Here is a 19,285-nt window from a genome sequence, read left to right as displayed (position 1 = left end):
CTTAGATTGATGAGATGGCAAATAGGAGTGGCAATATCGTCCGCTATCATCCTCAGTCATTTTCCATCCAAGTTGTCAGATCCAGGTGGCTTGTCTTTGTTGATAGACAACAATTATTAATTAATCTCTTCCACACTCACTTTACGGAATTCAAAATTACAGTGCTTGTCTTTCATAATTTGTTTCAGTTATGCATTGATGTGTAGGTTCAGAATTTGTTGTTTGTATGTCATGCCTAAATGTGCTAATCTTGCCAATAAAAAAAACAATATTGGTGGGTTTTGTGATGAATCAGTCATCTGATTCAATGAAAGATGGAGCTGAGTTTGCCTTTTTGCTCAAAATCATTTAAGGTGCTCCAAAGCTTTTTATTATCATTCTTTTCATTATATAATTTATCTTTGTTTCATAGTACAGTTTCTTCTTTTTGTTCAGTTTAGTCACATGATTGCTCAATTTACAGTACGTTTGCCCCAATCGGTTGTGTAATGCTCCGGGTGTTGTGGGTGTGGAGTCAAACGCAGGAGACAGAGAGTGCAATGATGTGCTTCTTTAATAGCACCAACGCACCACAGGGTGCTCACAATAGTAACGGCCCCAAACACAGGGAATGAAAATGTACAACTGAAAATGCACGACCGGGCACTAACACATACCTCTACAACAGAGCCGAAGGTTTACAATGAATAATCCCGCACAACAACCAGGCGGGCCGGCTGTCTAATAAAGACAAACTAAGGCGCGCCGACACCGGCCTTGAGGTCGCCCCGGAGGACGAGGTGCAGGGCGATCCGGATGGAGGCGATGGAAATCCCTCAACATGGATGGATCCACCGGTACCCAGCACCTCTCCTCCGGGCCGTACCCCTCCCAGTTCACGAGGTACTGCAGGCCCCTCACCCGGCGTCTTGAGTCCAGAATGGCCCGGATCGTATACGCCGGGGACCCCTCGATGTCCAGAAGGGGGGGGCCTCCGGCACCTCACTGTCCTGCAGGGGACCAGCTACCACCGGCCTGAGGCGAGACACATGAAACGAGGGGTAAATACAATAATAGGAAGGGAGTTGTAATCGATAACACACCTCGTTTATTCTCTTCAGGACTTTAAAGGGTCCTACACACTGCGGACCCAGCTTTCGGCAGGGCAAGCGGAGGGGTAGGTTTCGGGTTGAGAGTCAGACCCTGTCCCCCGGTACAAACACGGGGGCCTCACTGCGGTGGCGGTCAGCACTCCTCTTCTGCCGTCCACTCGCTTGTTGTAGCGATTCCTGGACGGCCCTCCAGGTCTCCTTGGAGCGCTGTACCCATTCCTCCACCGCAGGAGCCTCGGTCTGGCTCGGATGCCATGGTGCCAGGACCGGCTGGTACCCCAACACACACTGAAAAGGGGACACGTTAGTAGAGGAGTGGCGTAGTGAGTTCTGGGCCATTTCAGCCCAGGGAATGTATCGTGCCCACTCCCCTGGCCGATCCTGGCAATACGACCGCAGAAACCTACCCACCTCCTGGTTCACTCTCTCCACCTGCCCATTGCTCTCGGGGTGATAACCGGAGGTCAGGCTGACAGAGACCCCCAAACGTTCCATGAACGCCCTCCATACCCGAGACGTGAATTGGGGTCCCCGATCAGAAACGATGTCCTCCGGCACCCCGTAGTGCCGAAAGACATGGGTGAATAACGCCTCCGCAGTCTGTAGGGCTGTAGGGATACCGGGCAACGGGAGGAGACGGCAGGACTTAGAGAACCAATCCACTATCACTAGAACCGTGGTGTTCCCCTGAGACGGCGGAAGATCGGTCAGGAAATCTATGGACAGATGTGACCATGGCCGCTGTGGAACGGGGAGGGGTTGTAACTTCCCTCTAGGAAGGTGCCTAGGAGCCTTACTCTGGGCGCACACTGAACAGGAGGAGACATAACCCTTAACGTCCTTAGCCAAAGTAGGCCACCAATACCTCCCCTGAAGGCTCCCCACTGTCCTTGTCACCCCAGTGTGACCCGAGGAGGGTAGGACGTGAGCCCACCGAATCAGTTTGTCCCGAACACCAAGCAGCACGTACCTTCGCCCCGCTGGACACTGAGGAGGCGCGGGTTCCGCCCGTAACGCCCGCTCGATGTCCGAGTCCACCTCCCATACCACTGGTGCTACCAGTTTTGAGGCGGGAAGGATGGGAGTAGGTTCGGTGGACCCATCCTCCGTGTCGTAAAGGCGGGACAGTGCGTCAGCCTTTACGTTCTGGGAGCCCGGTCTATAAGACAAAGTAAACCGGAACCGGGTGAAGAATATGGCCCACCTTGCCTGACGTGGGTTAAGTCTCCTAGCTGCCCGAATATACTCCAGGTTCTGGTGGTCGGTCCAGATGAGAAAAGGGTGCTTAGCCCCCTCAAGCCAGTGTCCTTCAGAGCTCTAACCACCGCTAGCAACTCCCGGTCCCCCACATCATAGTTACGCTCCGCTGGGCTGAGCTTCCTTGAGAAGAAAGCGCAGGGGCGGAGTTTTGGTGGCGTACCCGAGCGCTGTGATAGCACGGCACCCACCCCAGCCTCGGACGCGTCCACCTCCACTATGAATGCTAGAGAGGGGTCCGGATGCGCCAACACGGGTGCATCAGTGAACAGCGCCTTCAACTTGTTGAATGCTCCGTCCGCCTCTGCTGACCACTGCAACCGCACCGGGCCCCCCTTCAGCAGTGAGGTAATGGGAGCCACTATCTGGCCAAAACCCGGGATAAACCTCCGGTAGTAGTTGGCAAAACCCAAAAACCGCTGCACCTCCTTTACCGTGGTCGGAGTCGGCCAATTACGCACGGCCCTAATGCAGTCGCCCTCCATCACTACCCCCGAGGTGGAAATGCGATAACCCAGAAAAGAGACGGCTCGTTTAGAGAACACGCATTTCTCAGCCTTGACGTATAGGTCATGCTCCAGCAGTCTACCAAGCACCAGAGACACATGCGCGGTGTGAGTGGCCGAGTAGATCAGAATGTCATCGATAAAAACAACCACTCCCTGCCCGCACAGGTCCCTGAGAATCTCGTCTACAAAGGATTGAAAAACGGCTGGAGCATTCTTTAACCCATACGGCATGACGAGGTACTCATGCCTGATGTGGTACTAAATGCGGTTTTCCACTCGTCTCCCTTCCGAATACGCACCAGACTATACGCGCTCCTGAGATCCAGTTTTGTGAAGAACTGCGCTCCGTGGAATGATTCCACCGCCGTAGCGATGAGAGGTAGAGGGTAACTATACCCCACTGTGATGGCGTTTAGACCTCTATAATCAATACACGGACGCAAACCTCCCTCCTTTTTCCTCACAAAAAAGAAACTCGAGGAGACGGGTGAGATGGAGGGCCGAATGTATGTCTCCATTGCCAACGTCTCCTCCTGGGACAGCGGGTACACATGACTCTTGGGAAGCGCAGCGTCTACCTGGAGATCTATCGTACAATCCCTTCCCGGTCGATAAGGTGGTAATTTAGTCGCTTTCACTTTACTGAAAGCGATTGCCAAATCGGCATACTCGGGGGGAATGCACACCGTGGAACCGTGGTCTGGACTCTCCACCGACGTGGCACCGATGGAAACTCCCAAACACCTTCCAGAACACTCCTCTGACCACCCCTGGAGAACCCCCTGTCTCCACGAAATTTTAGGATTGTGCCGGGCCAGCCAGGGAATCCCCAGCACCACTGGTAACGCAGGCGAATCAATAATAAAAAAACTGATACGCTCCCTATGATTCCCCTGCGTCACCATGTCCAGTGGGACCGTGGTCTCCCTGACCATCCCTGACCCTAATGGCCGGCTATCTAGGGAGTGCACGGGGAAAGGAGAATCTATCGGCACCAGCGGAACCCCTAACTTAAGGGCTAGTCCGCAATCCATAAAGTTTTCAGCTGCGCCTGAATCGACTAGCGCCCTATGCTGGGAAGAGGGAAAAAAGTGAAGAAAAAAGCTTAAGACAAACATGTGGCCAACAGGGGGTTCTGGGTGAGTTTGATGCTGACTCACCTGGGGTGACCGAGAAGCGTTCCGCCTGCCATCTCTACTCCCAGACGGACCCCCCCAGCACCGTTCAGACGTGTGTCCTCTCCGACCACAGTTGGTGCAGGGGAGGCCTCCTCCTCCGGTACCCCTCGGCACAGCCCCTCCCAACTCCATCGGAATGGGAGCGAAGGGGCTGGGTGGTGGAACGCACAGGACCCTCTCTGAACGCCCGCGGGCAGCCAGCAGATTGTCCAGTCGAATGGACATGTCAATCAGCTGATGCAGTGACAGAGCGGTGTCCCGACACTCTAACTCCCGGCGGACGTCCTCTCGGAGACTACACCTGTAGTGGTCCATAAGGGCCCTGTCGTTCCACCCAGATCCTGCTGCCAAGGTCCGGAACTCCAGCGTGTAATCCTGGGCGCTCCTCCTCTCCTGCATGAGATGAAATAGTCGTTCTCCCACAAAACTCTGGGTAGTGCTCCCGCGCTGAGTCTGGGCCATTCCAGACTACGTTCGCCCACTCCAGAGCATGACCCGTGAGGCAGGAGATGAGGACACTCACCCTCTCCGCTCCCGAAGGAGTCGGTCTGACGGTGGTCAGGTATAGCTCCAGCTGGAGTAAAAACCCCTGGCAACCCGCCGCCGCTCATCATAAGCCCTCGGTAGCGTCAGACGGGTGCTGGAGTCGGGAGTTGGGGTGGTCCGGAGCCGGGGGTGCCGAAAGTGGAGAGAGGAGACCACTCCTCTCCCATCGGTCCATTCTCTCCATCACTTGATCCATCGTGGATCCGATCCGATGGAGGACGGTGGTGTGGTGGAGAACCCGTTCCTCCATCGATGGGAGAGGGTTGGCTGCTGCTCCTGCTGACTCCATTCAATTTGCTGGTGCGGGATTCTGTAATGCTCCGGGTGTCGTGGGTGTGGAGTCAAACGCAGGAGACAGAGAGTGCAATGATGTGCTTCTTTAATAGCACCAACGCACCACAGGGTGCTCACAATAGTAACGGCCCCAAACACAGGGAATGAAAATGTACAACTGAAAATGCACGACCGGGCACTAACACATACCTCTACAACAGAGCCGAAGGTTTACAATGAATAATCCCGCACAACAACCAGGCGGGCCGGCTGTCTAATAAAGACAAACTAATCAGTCATAAACAGGTGCTACCAATAAACATACAAGGAGGGGGAGGAAAGACAATCAGTGGCAGCTAATAGGCCGGTGACGACGACCGCCGAGCGCCACCCGCCCGGGAAGGGAAACCACCCTCGGTCGGACTCGTGACAGGTTGTGCAGCCAGACTTATTTTCCATAAATTTTGCCTCATCCCTCTCATTCATACAATTTTTTAATTCCTCATCAATCCACGGGGATTTAACAGTTTTTACAGAAATGTTCTTAATTGGGGCATGCTTATTAGTAAATGGAAAAAGCAATTTCAGAAATGTGTCAAGTGCAGCGTCTGGTTGCTCCTCATTACACACCACAGACCAGAAAATATTATTTACATCTTCAACGTAGGGATCACCACAAAACGTATTGAATGACCTCTTACACACTATATTAGGCCCAGCCTTTGGAACTTGGTTTTCCTAGACATGGCTTCTATATTATGATCACTACATCCAATGGATTTGGATACTGCTTTAAAGCAAATTTCTAGAGCATTAGTAAAGATGTGATCAATAAATGTGGATGATTTCATTCCTGTGCTGTTTGTAAATACACTTGTAGGTTGACTGATAACCTGAACCAGGTTACACTGGTTACAGTTTGAAGCTTTTTCTTGAGTGGATAGCTTGATGAAAGCCAGTCAATATTTAGGTCACCCAGAAAATATACCTCTCTGTTGATATCACATACATTATCAAACATGTCACACATATTATCCAGATACTGACTGTTAGAACTTGGTGGTCTGTAGCAACTTCCCAAAATAATAGGATTTAGGTGAGGCAGGTGAATATGGCTACAGGAGCCATATTACTTCAAAAATATTTGACATGAGATCCTCTCTAAGCTCTACACCAGTGGTTCCCAAACTTTTTATAGTCCCATACCCCTTCAAACATTCAACCTCCAGCTGCGTACCCCTTCTTGCACCAGGGTCAGCGCACTCTCAAATGTTGTTTTTTTGCCATCATTGTAAGCCTGCCACACACACTATACAAAACATTTATTACAGTTTTTTTTCAATTGCTAAACGACAGTGGGCACAACTGGAGTCACATGTGCAAAACTCTAACTACAGTCTGCACTACCAACAGTCACCTGAGCTAAACAGTTCACATCACCTGCAAAACTCATTCCAAGCAACACAACTCTTAACACATGGCTCAAAACACGCTCAGTGCAGCCAAACACTATGCACAACCCTCACTGAGATAACACACACTGTCACTCAGAACACACTGAGAGTAAAAACACTAGCATCAAACACCAATACAGAAAATACAAACTTTTCATCTTTACAGTTTGAACAATTTCAGTGACTTCATACAAAGTAATATTTTCTTCAAAGAAACGAGTGACAATTCTTTAAGGTAAATGAAAATTAGCAGTTTGCTTCAATAGTCTGTAGTAATTTACAGTAATGAGAAAAAAAAGGTAGAAACTAAAAGTACATACTGTAATTCGAACAAATAATTGAGGGGCTAATCCTGCCTCTCTCTAGCATCAGGCCACAGGTTTTCTTCAACATCACATCTAATGTTTTCTCTTGCCATGCACCTGGGGAAGAACCTTCTGGAGTGCCTTATCCATCCCTGGCAGTCCTCTGGACTCGTGTCCTCACATCCGGCACGCATGGCTTCCAAAAGAGACATTTGGTCATGTGGGTGGTGACCAAACACTTTCCACCTCCAGGCAGAGAAAAACTCCTCTATTGGGTTGAGGAAGGGTGAATATGCAGGCAGGTACAAAACCATAAATCTGTGATGTGCTGCAAACCAATCTGTGACAGCTGCAGAGTGGTGAAAAGCAACGTTATCGCAAACTATGACAAAAACTTGGGGGTTTCTTACTGGCTCCCCCTGTTCTGCTGGCACTAGCTGAGCATAGAGCTGTTCTAGGAAAGCTATAAGCCTTTCTGTGTTGTATGGGCCAATGAGTGGTGTGTTGAGAAGCAAACCATCATTGGCCATTGCAGCACACATGGTGATATTTCCCCCCCTTTGGCCTGGAACCTCCACAGTGGCCCTTTGACCTATAACATTCCTTCCTCTGCGCCGTGTTTTGGCAAGGTTAAATCCAGCTTCATCGATAAATACAAATGAATGTGGTCTTTCCAGTGCTTCCACCTCCATTACTCTCTGAAAAACAGTAAGTGCACAGTTTTACTGTAGAAATGCTAGTGTTTTTTTTTACTGTAAATATTTTGTATAGCTGTGTACGTAACCTCAGACGTCTTACCTGGACATATTGGTATCTTTGCTCTTTTACCCGTTCACTGTTTCTCTCGAACGGTACAGTGTATAACTGTTTCATTGTAACTTGGTGTTTCTTTAGGACTCGAGCAATAGTTGTTGTGCTGACAGAATTAACATTTTCAAATATATCATTATCAGCCAGCACTCTATCTTGAATCTCCCGCAGTTTTATTGCATTGTTGACAACAACCATGTCAACAATAGCATTTTCCTGCGCATCTGAAAATATTTTTCCTCTTCCCCCTGTTGGGGGCAGCCTTTGGGTCCTGTTGTAAAAATATATTTTACAGTCAAACTTACTGTAATATATATCTGTGTAAATATTCTATAATTGCAATACAAAATAGATTCCTGTAATGTTTTCATTTACTGTAAGGATGTAACTCTCACCTGTTTGCATGATGGAAAATTCGCATTACAGATGCCACTGTGGATCTTTGCAGATTGGGTTGCACCCTCAACCCTGCCTCTCTCAATGAGAGACCATGGTTCACGACATGGTCTATAAGTGTAGCCCTTATTTCATCTGAAATAACAGCTCTTTGTCTTCTTTGTCTTCCTCCACGCATCCGCCCTCTCCCTGCCACCCTTCTCCCTCCACGAACCCATCTTCCTTGTTCCATTTCCAGAATGAGTCTTTCTGAGCTCTACCTATATATACTGTAATATGTGTGTGTGTTCACTAACAAGTCTAAAACAAGACACCTGCTTAGCCTTTCAGCTGAAATTGCAATCAGCAGTGTTTGAAAGGCACAAGGCTGAAATCTATTCCGTTTTGAATGTGTGGTTCACAGTTTTGACAGCAGTGTGTTAGCATTTGAACAAAGTGCTGTAAATCCACAGTGTTGTGCAGGTTGTGGTTAAAGTCATGGGATAAGTGTGTAGAGTTTTGAAAACTGTGTTCAAGCAATGAAAAACGAACTAGAGTTTGGTCCACATGAACTGCTGCTGTGCAGACTGTAGTTAGAGTTTTGCACATGTGACTCCAGTTGTGTCCACTGTCGTTTAGCAATCGAAAAAAACTGTAAACATGAGAATGAGTGTGAGTTTTTTGTCACAACCCGGCTCGTGGGAAGTGACAAAGAGCTCTTATAGGACCAGGGCACAAATTATAATATAATAATAATCAAGCTCTTTATTTAGCGTTCTTACATATAAAACCTTATGTGTTCATCAAAAAGTGTGAATAACTCACCACAGGTTAATGAGAATCGTGTGCTTGAAAGAATGCACATGACTCTGCAATGTTGGGTTGCATTGGAGAGAGTCTCAGTCTTAAATAATTATCCACACACAGTCTGTGCCTGTATTTAGTATTCATGCTAGTGAGGGCCGAGAATCCACTCTCACATAGGTATGTGGTTGCAAAGGGCATCAGTGTCTTAACAGCGCGTTTTGCCAAGGCAAGAAACTCTGAGCGCAGCCCTATCCAGAAATCTGGCAGTGGCTTCTGATTAAATCGATAAATTAATAAATAAAGAGGTGACTTTTTGAAAGAGTTTTACTTCCGAGTCCCAACCAATTAGCATGGCGTCTCTAGGGAGACTATTACCTTCTCATCCAATAAGAAAAACTGTCATTGCTACATGACACCATGTCATACATATCTGACTGACCCAAATCCTATTTTTTTCTTCCTCTATCCTCTTTTCCACAGTTCCGCTACAAGAGCCGAGTCTACAGGCAGACCCATGTGGAAGAGAAGCAGATTGCCAAACTTCACACCAAGGTGAGTGGTGTGGACAAACGTCACACTCTCTCCTAACAACCAGCTGGGGTCTTACTGCACACATTCACTCACACAAACACAAAGGCACACTGTTGGGAGTGTCAGAGATGCTGGAGTGTCACTTTAGCTCACTGTCAACACACAGACACACAAACATCTTCAGTTATGTCAGCTGTTATCACTGTGAGCCTCTGTAGTATCTCTCTAGTGTCCTGCCTGCATGCCTCTCTCTACTCTATGCTCTCCTGTCCACATGTATACTCTTTACTTTCTGTAAGAGTCAAGGAGGCAAGAAGATGGTGATATGGAGAGAGGAGGTTGGTCGTTATTTGCTCAACCACAGAGAGCCTGATGGCACCATTAACTTATTAAACTGATAATAAAACCCATGTAATCATGTACTGTATGGAGTTAAATTAGTGCCACCCACCTCAGTTTTCAGAATAAATTATTAGCTTTGATTGTGTTGAGCTGGAGCAAAAATATTCAGCCCGGGAAGGCCCATATCTGGAACTGAAAACCCCTGTTTTAGGGGATGTTTGTTGAGGTGTGTGGCTCTAAGAGCCCTTGTTGTGGGGGGACCAGTCCACCTGGGCCCTCTCTCTCTCTCTCTCTCTGCCTCCTGACAGGTGACATTTCTGGGTTAGGACTGGAGCAGCTCACCCTTAATGGTGTGTGTGTGTGTGTGTGTGTGTGTGTGTGTGTGTGTGTGTGTGTGTGTGTGTGAGAGAGAGAGAGAGAGAGAGAGAGAGAGAGAGAGAGGAGATACAGACAGGGAGAGTGAGGGGAACCTGTCTCGTACCTTTTAAATGCCACGTCCAACACTGGCATTTCACACCTTATAACCACACTCAATTACACAAGGTTTCGCAGCAGTCTGAAATTGAACCAGTAGAAGGTGGAAGAAAGCCCAAAAAATGTGCATACAAATCTAAGGTGCTGTTACCAAGGTCGTGGGTGGCATTATACAAGTCCATTAGGCCAACAACCTTCATAGGAAGTGTGAGAGACGAGTTCGTAATTGTGGTCCATTATCTGTTGGCAAGTTGAGTCAGGATGCCGTGGCAAAGGTGGAATTGGCCTGTAAATTATTCAATGGACGTATATTTCATGTCTCGCCTGTGCCCACTTAACCTGGATCATTGTGCATGTGCTCACGCATAAGCACACAGAATACCCACTTTGCATATCTGCCGCTGGTAAATGTTCACTGACTGTATGAGGAAAAAATGATGAATACATGATATATAATAATTATTAGTAAATGATAACTTGATGGTGCGTCATATTCCGTTCTAATTATGTCATTATAAATGAATTTATGCTAAGGCAATACACACCTTTGTATTATGTGCCAATAAAGAATCACTGAATTGAGAGAGCAGTATAGGACGGAAAACGAAGGGAGGGTGATCTAAAGAGAGGGTGGGAAGTGAGCACATGCTTGTCTCCATACTGGTGTACAGTTCCATGTACTGTATTTCTGGCACATATAGATTGACTCTGATGACGCAGATGAGGTGTATACAGGTCCACCCCCTACTATGTTCTGCTCTTTCCTCCTTCCTACATTTCTCTCTCTACCTCCATCTCTTCAAAGATTCTTATTTTTGTTCCCTCCCTCCCTCCCTCCCTCCCTCCCTCCCTCCCTCCCTCCCTCCCTCCCTCCCTCCCTCCCTCCCTCCCTCCCTCCCTCCCTCCCTCCCTCCCTCCCTCCCTCCCTCCCTCCCTCCCTCCCTCCCCAACTTCTCCATATGTTCATCATCATCCTGTTCTCCTCATTCTTCCTCCTCCCTTCCTCCTCTCCTCTCTTCCTATAGTGTTTAGGGAGCTGTTCTCTTATCTATTTATATCTGCCCTGGAAAGCAGATGAGAACACTCATCCCATTGTGTACTCTGTGCTCCAATCAGCACACCCCAATCATTCAATCTATCTCTCTTTCTTTTGTTCTCTCTCCCCCCTCTTCTGTCCCTGTTTTTCTCTCTCCTTCTCTCTTTTTTCTAACCTTCTCCCCTTCATATCTCTGACCTGCTCTCACACACACACACACACGCACGCACGCACGCAGACACACACACACACACACACACACACACACACACACACACACACACACACACACACACACACACACACACACACACACACACACACACACACACACACACACACACACACACACACACACACTCTCTCTCTCTACACTCTCTCTCTACACTCTCTCTCTCTAACTCTCCTTTTTTTCTCATTCTCCATCTCCAGGCCAACTTGAGAAAGTTTATGGACCTCATCCAGCACCATCAGGTGGAGAAAGTATCTAGGCTGCTGGAGAGAGGGCTGGACCCCAACTACCAGGATACAGAGACCGGTGGTAATACTACACACACACATGCACAAACACACAGATCATGAACACGGGTGGTTTGACATAATCACAGAGCTAACAAGATAGTTTGCGCAGTTCTAATAGAGTATATACACATTTTTCTAAGCTCTGTATGTTCACCTCTGCTCCCTCTTACCCTGTTCTTATCCCTTGTTGCTAACTCTGTGTACACCACACAGGGAGGCTTATGGCCACTCTCCCCTATGCTAATGATACGGATCTCTGAGATGCAGTGCCTTAGTCGCTGCGCCACTCGGGAGCCCAACCATGTTTTAATGTTTTAATGTCATAATTGTAAACCGTGTTCGTTTACAATTACGTTCTTACAAACAATGGAGTAAAACAAGCTTATATTGTGGTTTCTGATGGGTGTTCTTCAAGAATCAATGGCTATAAAAAAATCATTCAAAAGTTTAAAAAAAATGGATGTAGCAAATAACACATTGCACTTTTAAGACGGGTATACAAAGATACCAATTCCTCTGTGAGATCTTGAAATGAATTGAAACAATTCAAATGAATATGGAATAGAACATAGTTGTATGAGACGATGTTCTGGGCAACACAGTGGGTGGTACATTTTCGGGGGTCAATTTGTGTCGGCCTACATCTGAGCCCTATGTAATTGTGATGTAATTAGCTTGGGATTTACAACAGAACGTGTGTGTGTGTGTGTGTGTGTGCCTGACTATGCCTATGTCCATGTCTGTGTGTGCACTTCTACAACCAAAATCAATAGTGAGCCAGAGCTCTATAATTGAGCGCTATTCTACAAGCTGCTCTTATCCCTCAATCTCCCAGCAATAAGGCTTAATCTACCATTACCACTTATATCCCATTAAAACCCCCTTAATTTCCCTGCTACGAGCCCTAACACCGGTTTCCTTTAGGTTCTTCTTTAATAAGCCTTAACTGAAAGGCTGCATTTGCTCTGCATTTATCCTGCTTGTCCAATACTTTATTCACACAATGCTGACTGTGTCCCCAGCTCTTAAAATGCCGCAATACCTCTAACTAACTCGTGGAAATCTTTAGAACCCTTACAGTCCTAATACCCCTAATAGCTTCACAGATTGCCTTAAAATCTCGACTTACCCCCCTCTTAGCCCCCAAATACCCTCCTGCGTTTGTTAATTTATGCTCAAAGCGTTGGAGTACATTCTGGCGGTACATAATGCCAGTTCAATGATGCTTCATAGGATCATTTTTTGTTTTACATTTATTTCATCTTTATTTAACTAGGCAAGTCAGTTATTTTCAATGCCGGCCAAGGAACAGTGGGTGCTCTTTTAGTGCAAGAGCTATTTGAAAAGACTGCCTGAAATGTCAGCCTGTTTTGGTGGGAGGGAGTTGTGGCCTACCTGGTGAAATCAAATTGTTTAATAGACCAATAAAACAGATATTTCCAAACCTCTGCCAATAACAGCTAGTTTTCAGTTTCCCCCACCCCACTCAGACCACTCCAAGACAGTCCCAGCAAAAATGTTGCTTGAGAAATTGCTCTTTGCTAAGAAGCTATTTTTGTGTCTTTTTGACCATTTTAATTGAAAAACAATCACAGGTTTCCATCCAATTTGTGACAGATTTTCAAGCAAATAGAAAAGAAAATCTGCATAAAACAATAGGGGCATTTTCCACCAGAGAAGTGTTTTCATAAAACTGACATTTTGCAGATCAAAGGCTGTGCGTATATGTAGTGCACTTAGAAATAACTTTTGCCGTTAAATTCCGTGTCTTGAATGAAAAATACAAGTTAAGTGGGTTTCCATCACATTTTCAATGATTGTTTTGTCACAAACGTTATATGGTTGCGTTATATAGCAAATGTTCCCACTCTATTCAGATAAATGTTCCCACTCTAATCAGATAAATGTTCCCACTCTAATTCAGATAAATGTTCCCACTCTAATCAGAAAAATGTTCCCACTCTATTCAGATAAATGTTCCCACTCTATTCAGATAAATGTTCCCACTCTATTCAGATAAATGTTCCCACTCTATTCAGATAAATGTTCCCACTCTATTCAGATAAATGTTCCCACTCTATTCAGATAAATGTTCCCACTCTATTCAGATAAATGTTCCCACTCTATTCAGATAAATGTTCCCACTCTATTCAGATAAATGTTCCCACTCTATTCAGATAAATGTTCCCACTCTATTCAGATAAATGTTCCCACTCTATTCAGATAAATGTTCCCACTCTATTCAGATAAATGTTCCCACTCCATTCAGATAAATGTTCCCACTCCATTCAGATAAATGTTCCCACTCTATTCAGATAAATGTTCCCACTCTATTCAGATAAATGTTCCCACTCTATTCAGATAAATGTTCCCACTCTATTGAGATAAATGTTCCCACTCTATTGAGATAAATGTTCCCACTCTATTCAGATAAATGTTCCCACTCTAATTCAGATAAATGTTCCCACTCTATTGAGATAAATGTTCCCATTCTAATTCAGATAAATGTTCCCACTCTATTCAGATAAATGTTCCCACTCTATTGAGATAAATGTTCCCACTCTAATTCAGATAAATGTTCCCACTCTATTGAGATAAATGTTCCCACTCTAATTCAGATAAAGGTTCCCGCTCTATTCAGATAAATGTTCCCACTCTATTCAGATAAATGTTCCCACTCTAATTCAGATAAATGTTCCCACTCTATTCAGATAAATGTTCCCACTCCATTCAGATAAATGTTCCCACTCTATTCAGATAAATGTTCCCACTCTATTCGGATAAATGTTCCCACTCTATTCAGATAAATGTTCCCACTCTATTCAGATAAATGAAAATGACTACATTGGATCTTTAACCAATGTGTCAGTGCCACTGCCAGTAGAAATCCACTTATTGACCAATGGACGGACATCAGTGTAGATAGATGTGTGGCCGAGTGTGGATGAATTTCGTGTGACTGCGGCGGTTGGATGATGAATAACACTGACAGTGGAGAACCACTTAGATTCCTGAGAAAATATGTCTGTGTAAGCACAGAGTAATGGACGGTGTTGTCACCATCACTGCTGATCTGAGTTTAATTGATGCACATTATTCTCTCCCTGTCTATGTTCTGTTCTGTTCTGTGGTCTGTTCTTTTCTGTTCTGTTGTCTGTTCTCTTGTCTGTTCTGTCTTGTCCTGTTCTGTTCTGTTGGCTGTTCTGATCTTTTCTGTTAGCTGTTCTTTTCTGTTCTGTTGTGTCTGTTGTGTCTGTGTTGTGGTTCCTCTATGCAGTGGTGTAAAGTACTTAAGTACAAATACTTGGAAGTACTACTTAAGTAGTTTTTTGGGGTATTTGTACTTTACTTTGCTCTTCATATTTTTTACCTTTAATTCACTACATTCCTAAAGAAAATGATGTACTTTTTATACGTCTTTCCTGACACCCAAAAGTATTCGTTACATTTCGAATGCTTAGCAGGTCAGGAAAATTGTCTAATTCACACACTTATCAAGAGAACATCCCTGGTCATCCCTGGTCATCCCTACTGCCTCTGAACTGGTGGACTCACTAAACACATGCTTCATTTGTAAATTATGTCTGAGTGTTGGAGTGTGCCCCTGGCTATCCGTAAATAAAATAAATCAAAATAAAATGGTGCGTCAGGTTTGCTGAATATAAGGAATTTGAAATGATTTATATTTTTCCTTTTACTTTTGATACTTAAGTATGTTTAAAACCAAATACTTACAGACTTTTACTCAAGTAGGAATTCACTGGGTGACTTTTACTTGAGTCATTTTCTATTAAGGCATCTTTATTTTTACTCAAGTATGACATTCCGGTACTTTTTCCACCACTGCCTCTATGGCCTATAATTCCTTTATGGTTCCATTTTGTCTGTTTTCTGTTCTGTTTCTGTTCCATTCCGACTGTGTTCCTATGTTATGTTGCATTCTGTTCTCTGATCCATCTTTGGTCCCTTTCTTCTCTGTTCTGTTCTCTTCTAATGTGTCTGTGGTGTTCTAACCGTACTCACAAACAGAATCACCAAAATGAAAGCTACTGTAGACAATCAAGAAACATCGTAATTGTTGAAAAAAAATGATGGGCCGAGAGAATGTTAACCTCGTTCGACCATCGTAAACGAGCAAGCTTCCATTCTGAAACTAAATGAGAGTGCAGCGGTTAACATGGTGGATCAGTCTAACAGAATGTGGCCTCAGGCAAAATAAGGTAGAGACCCATGGTCTACACTTTATCCTGTCCATGTCATTCTGCAGAGACCCCCCTGACATTTGCGGCCCACCTGGATAACGTGGTGGAGATTATAAAGGTTCTGAAGAATGGAGGGGCTCACCTGGACTTCAGGGCCAAAGATGGCATGACGGCCCTACACAAAGCTGCTAGGTCCAAAAACCAGGTTACTCTGATGGTACGGGGACACACACGTTGGTGTGGTACGGACACACACACACCAATTCACGCATGCATACTCACATGCACATGAACACACACAACATTAACCCTGCCACTCTTAAGCTTACCCATACCTTGTATTGATAAGTATTGTATTTGTATTTATTATGGATCCCCATTAGCTGCTACTCTTCCTGGGATCCAGCAAAATTAAGGCAGTTTATATTTGAAAAATATTACAATATATTCACAACAGATTTCACATCACATTAAGTGTGTGCCCTCAGGCCCCTACTCTACTACCACATATCTACAACACAAAATCCATGTTTACGTGTGTGTACAGTGTTATTGTGTGTCTGTATGCATGTGTCTGTGCCTGTGTTTGTGTCTCTTCACAATCCCGCTGTTCCATAAGGTGTATTTTAAATCTAATGTCAATGTGTGTGCGCCTGCCTGCGTCTGTGTGTATGTGTGTGTGTTGCAGACCCTGTTGGAGCTTGGTTTGTCTCCAGACTATAAGGACAGTCGGGGTCTGACGGCGCTCTATCACACAGCCATGGTGGGAGGAGATCCGTTCTGCTGTGAGTTGCTGCTACATGAACACGCCACCGTCTGCTGCCAGGACGAAAACGGCTGGCATGAAGTCCACCAGGTACACACACACACACACACACACACACACACACACACACACACACACACACACACACACACACACACACACACACACACACACACACACACACACACAGAGAGGCTGAGGAAAAACACACACACAGGCACACACATGTACACACACATATTTTTTCCTCTGTATGTGTGTGTATGTGCGTGTGCATGTGTGTGTACTGATGGTTGATAGCTCTCCTAGACCCTCTCCCTTCCTGTTCTACTCTGATTGCTATCAGCTCTAGCCAGCAGTAATGTCACACTTCCTGACGTACTGTGCGGTCTCTCCTCTAGAACATGGCACTGTCAGCATATCAAACACAACCCTCCTCTAGGTTAGCCTATCAGTTAACTATCATCAAAACGCATTAATTTTCATCCTCCGAAAACGAGCCTTGCCCATGGGCTACGGAAATGCCTGTTTCCTTTGCTCTCTCCCTCGCTCCCCCACTGACTCTCTTTCACTCACTCTCTGTCAACCTGATACTATAAATTACTTTGGATCTATGTAGGCTTTCGAATTATACTTTGATACATCATTCCTAATTTAGCACTGGTGTCTTTCTACATCTGTTCCCTACACCCCCCTAGAATTGATTCTTCCATCTGATGACTGGGTTCAAACTAAGGACGTAATATCACAAACTCCAAGGCCTCAGTGCTGCCTCTTATGTCGAACACTGACATCTACTGGACGTGGCATGCAACTGCAGCCTGAATCTAGGGAAACGCCAAGACAGTGTTATATAGCTTGTTTCACCATGTGTATCATATGTGGTATATTTAACCAATAAGGCACGAGGGGGTGTGTAAGAACAGCTAAGGGCTGTTCTTACAGACAACGCAACGCAAAGCGCCTGGATACAGTCCTTAGCCATGGTATATTGGCCATATAGCACAAACCCCGAGGTGCCTTATTGCAATTCTAAACTGGTTACCAACATAATTAGACCAGTAAATAGTATTTTTTTGTCATACTCGTGTTATCTGTTTATAATTATAAAAAGGATGGTTCGAGCCCTTAATGCTGATTGGCTGAAAGCTGTGGTATCTCAGACCGTATACCAAGGGTATGACAAAACACATATTTTTACTGCTCTAATTATGTTGGTAAGTATTCAGACCCTTTGCTATGAGGTTCAAAATTGAGCTCAGGTGCATCCTGTTCACATTGATAATCCTTGAGACCTTTCTAGAACTTGATTGAAGGGGGTACCAAAACATTTATGCAGCATTGAAGGTCCCCAAGAACACAATGGCCTCCATCATTATTAAATAGAAGAAGTTTGGAACCACAAAGACTCTTCCTACAGCAAACTGAACCCGATGGTCACTCTGACAGAGGTGCAGAGTTCCTCTGTGGAGATGGGAGAACCTTCCAGAAGTACAACCATCACTGCAGCACTCCACAATTCAGACCTTTATGGTAGAGTGGCCAGACGGAAGCCACTCCTCAGTAAAAGGCACATGACATCCTGCTTGGAGTTTGCCAAAAGGCACCTACTAAAGGACTCTCAGACCATGAGAAACAAGATTCTCTGGTCTGATGAAACCAAGATTGAACTCTTTGGCCTGAATGCCAAGCATCACGTCTGGAGGAAATCTGGCACCATCCCTACGGTGAAGCATGTTGGTGGCAGCATCATGCTGTGGAGATGTTTTTTACTGGCAGGGACTGGTAGACTAGTCAGGATCGAGAGAAAGATGAACAAAGCAAATTACAGAGAGCTCCTCGATGAAAACCTACTCCAGAGCACCCAGGACCTCATACTTTAGCGAAGGTTCACCTTCCAACAGGACAACAACCCTAAGCACACAACCAAGACAAAGCAGGAGTAGCTTCGGGACAAGTCTCTGAATGTCCTTGGGTAGCCCAGCCAGAGCCCGGACTTGAACCTGATCGAACATCTCTATAGTGATCTGGAAATAGCTGTGCAGCGATGCTCCCCATTCAACCTGACAGAGCTTGAAATAATCTGCAGAGAAGAATGAGAGAAACTCCCCAAATAGAGATGTGCCAAGCTTGTAGCGTCATACCCAAGAAGCCAAAATTGCTTCAACAAAGTAAAGTGTCGGAATACTTACAGTATGTAAATGTGATATTTCAGTTTAAAATGTTTATTAAATGTGCAAAAAATAATAATAATGTTTTTGTTTTAGCATTATGGGTTATTGTGTGTAGATTGATGAGGGAAACATTTTTAAATACATTTTACAATACGGCTGTAACGTAACAAAATGGGGAATAAGTTAAGGGGTCTGAATACTGTATATAAACTGTATATGTGTATCTAAAAGTGATTAAAACCTCTTAGGGATAGGCGGGATGTAAATGTCTCAACTGGCCAATTGCCAGGGGAAATGCAGAGCGCCAGATTCAAATAAAATGCTATAAAATTCAAACTTTCATTAAATCACACATGTAAGATACTCAATTAAAGCTACACTCGTTGTGAATCCAGCCAACATGTCAGATTTTTAAAATGCTTTTCGGCGAAAGCATAAACTATTATCTGATAGCCTGCACCATCTGCACCAGCAGTGAACAAAGGAGCTAGCATATTTCAACCCTGCAGGCGCTACACAAAACACTGAAATAAAATATAAAACATGCATTACCTTTGACGAGCTTCTTTTGTTGGCACTCCAATATGTCCCATAAACATCACAAATGGTCCTTTTGTTCGATTAATTCCGTCC

The 19,285-nt window shown here is 45.2% G+C and overlaps 1 protein-coding gene across 1 annotated transcript in view; it reads left to right on the top strand.

The window, feature by feature from the left end:
• LOC139411283 (SH3 and multiple ankyrin repeat domains protein 2-like) overlaps positions 1–19,285 on the top strand; it is a 162,580-nt gene that overhangs the window by 9,696 nt on the left and 133,599 nt on the right. The window contains exons 3-6 of the mRNA XM_071157362.1: positions 9,086–9,157; positions 11,421–11,529; positions 15,778–15,929; positions 16,401–16,568. Of these exons, the coding sequence (XP_071013463.1) occupies positions 9,086–9,157; positions 11,421–11,529; positions 15,778–15,929; positions 16,401–16,568 (501 nt within the window). The remainder of the gene's footprint in view (positions 1–9,085; positions 9,158–11,420; positions 11,530–15,777; positions 15,930–16,400; positions 16,569–19,285) is intronic.

Source organism: Oncorhynchus clarkii, chromosome 6 (genome assembly GCF_045791955.1).
Source record: "Oncorhynchus clarkii lewisi isolate Uvic-CL-2024 chromosome 6, UVic_Ocla_1.0, whole genome shotgun sequence".
NCBI lineage: Eukaryota > Metazoa > Chordata > Actinopteri > Salmoniformes > Salmonidae > Oncorhynchus > Oncorhynchus clarkii.
Note: the sequence above shows the minus strand (reverse complement) of the source record. Positions and strands in the feature narration are given on the sequence as shown.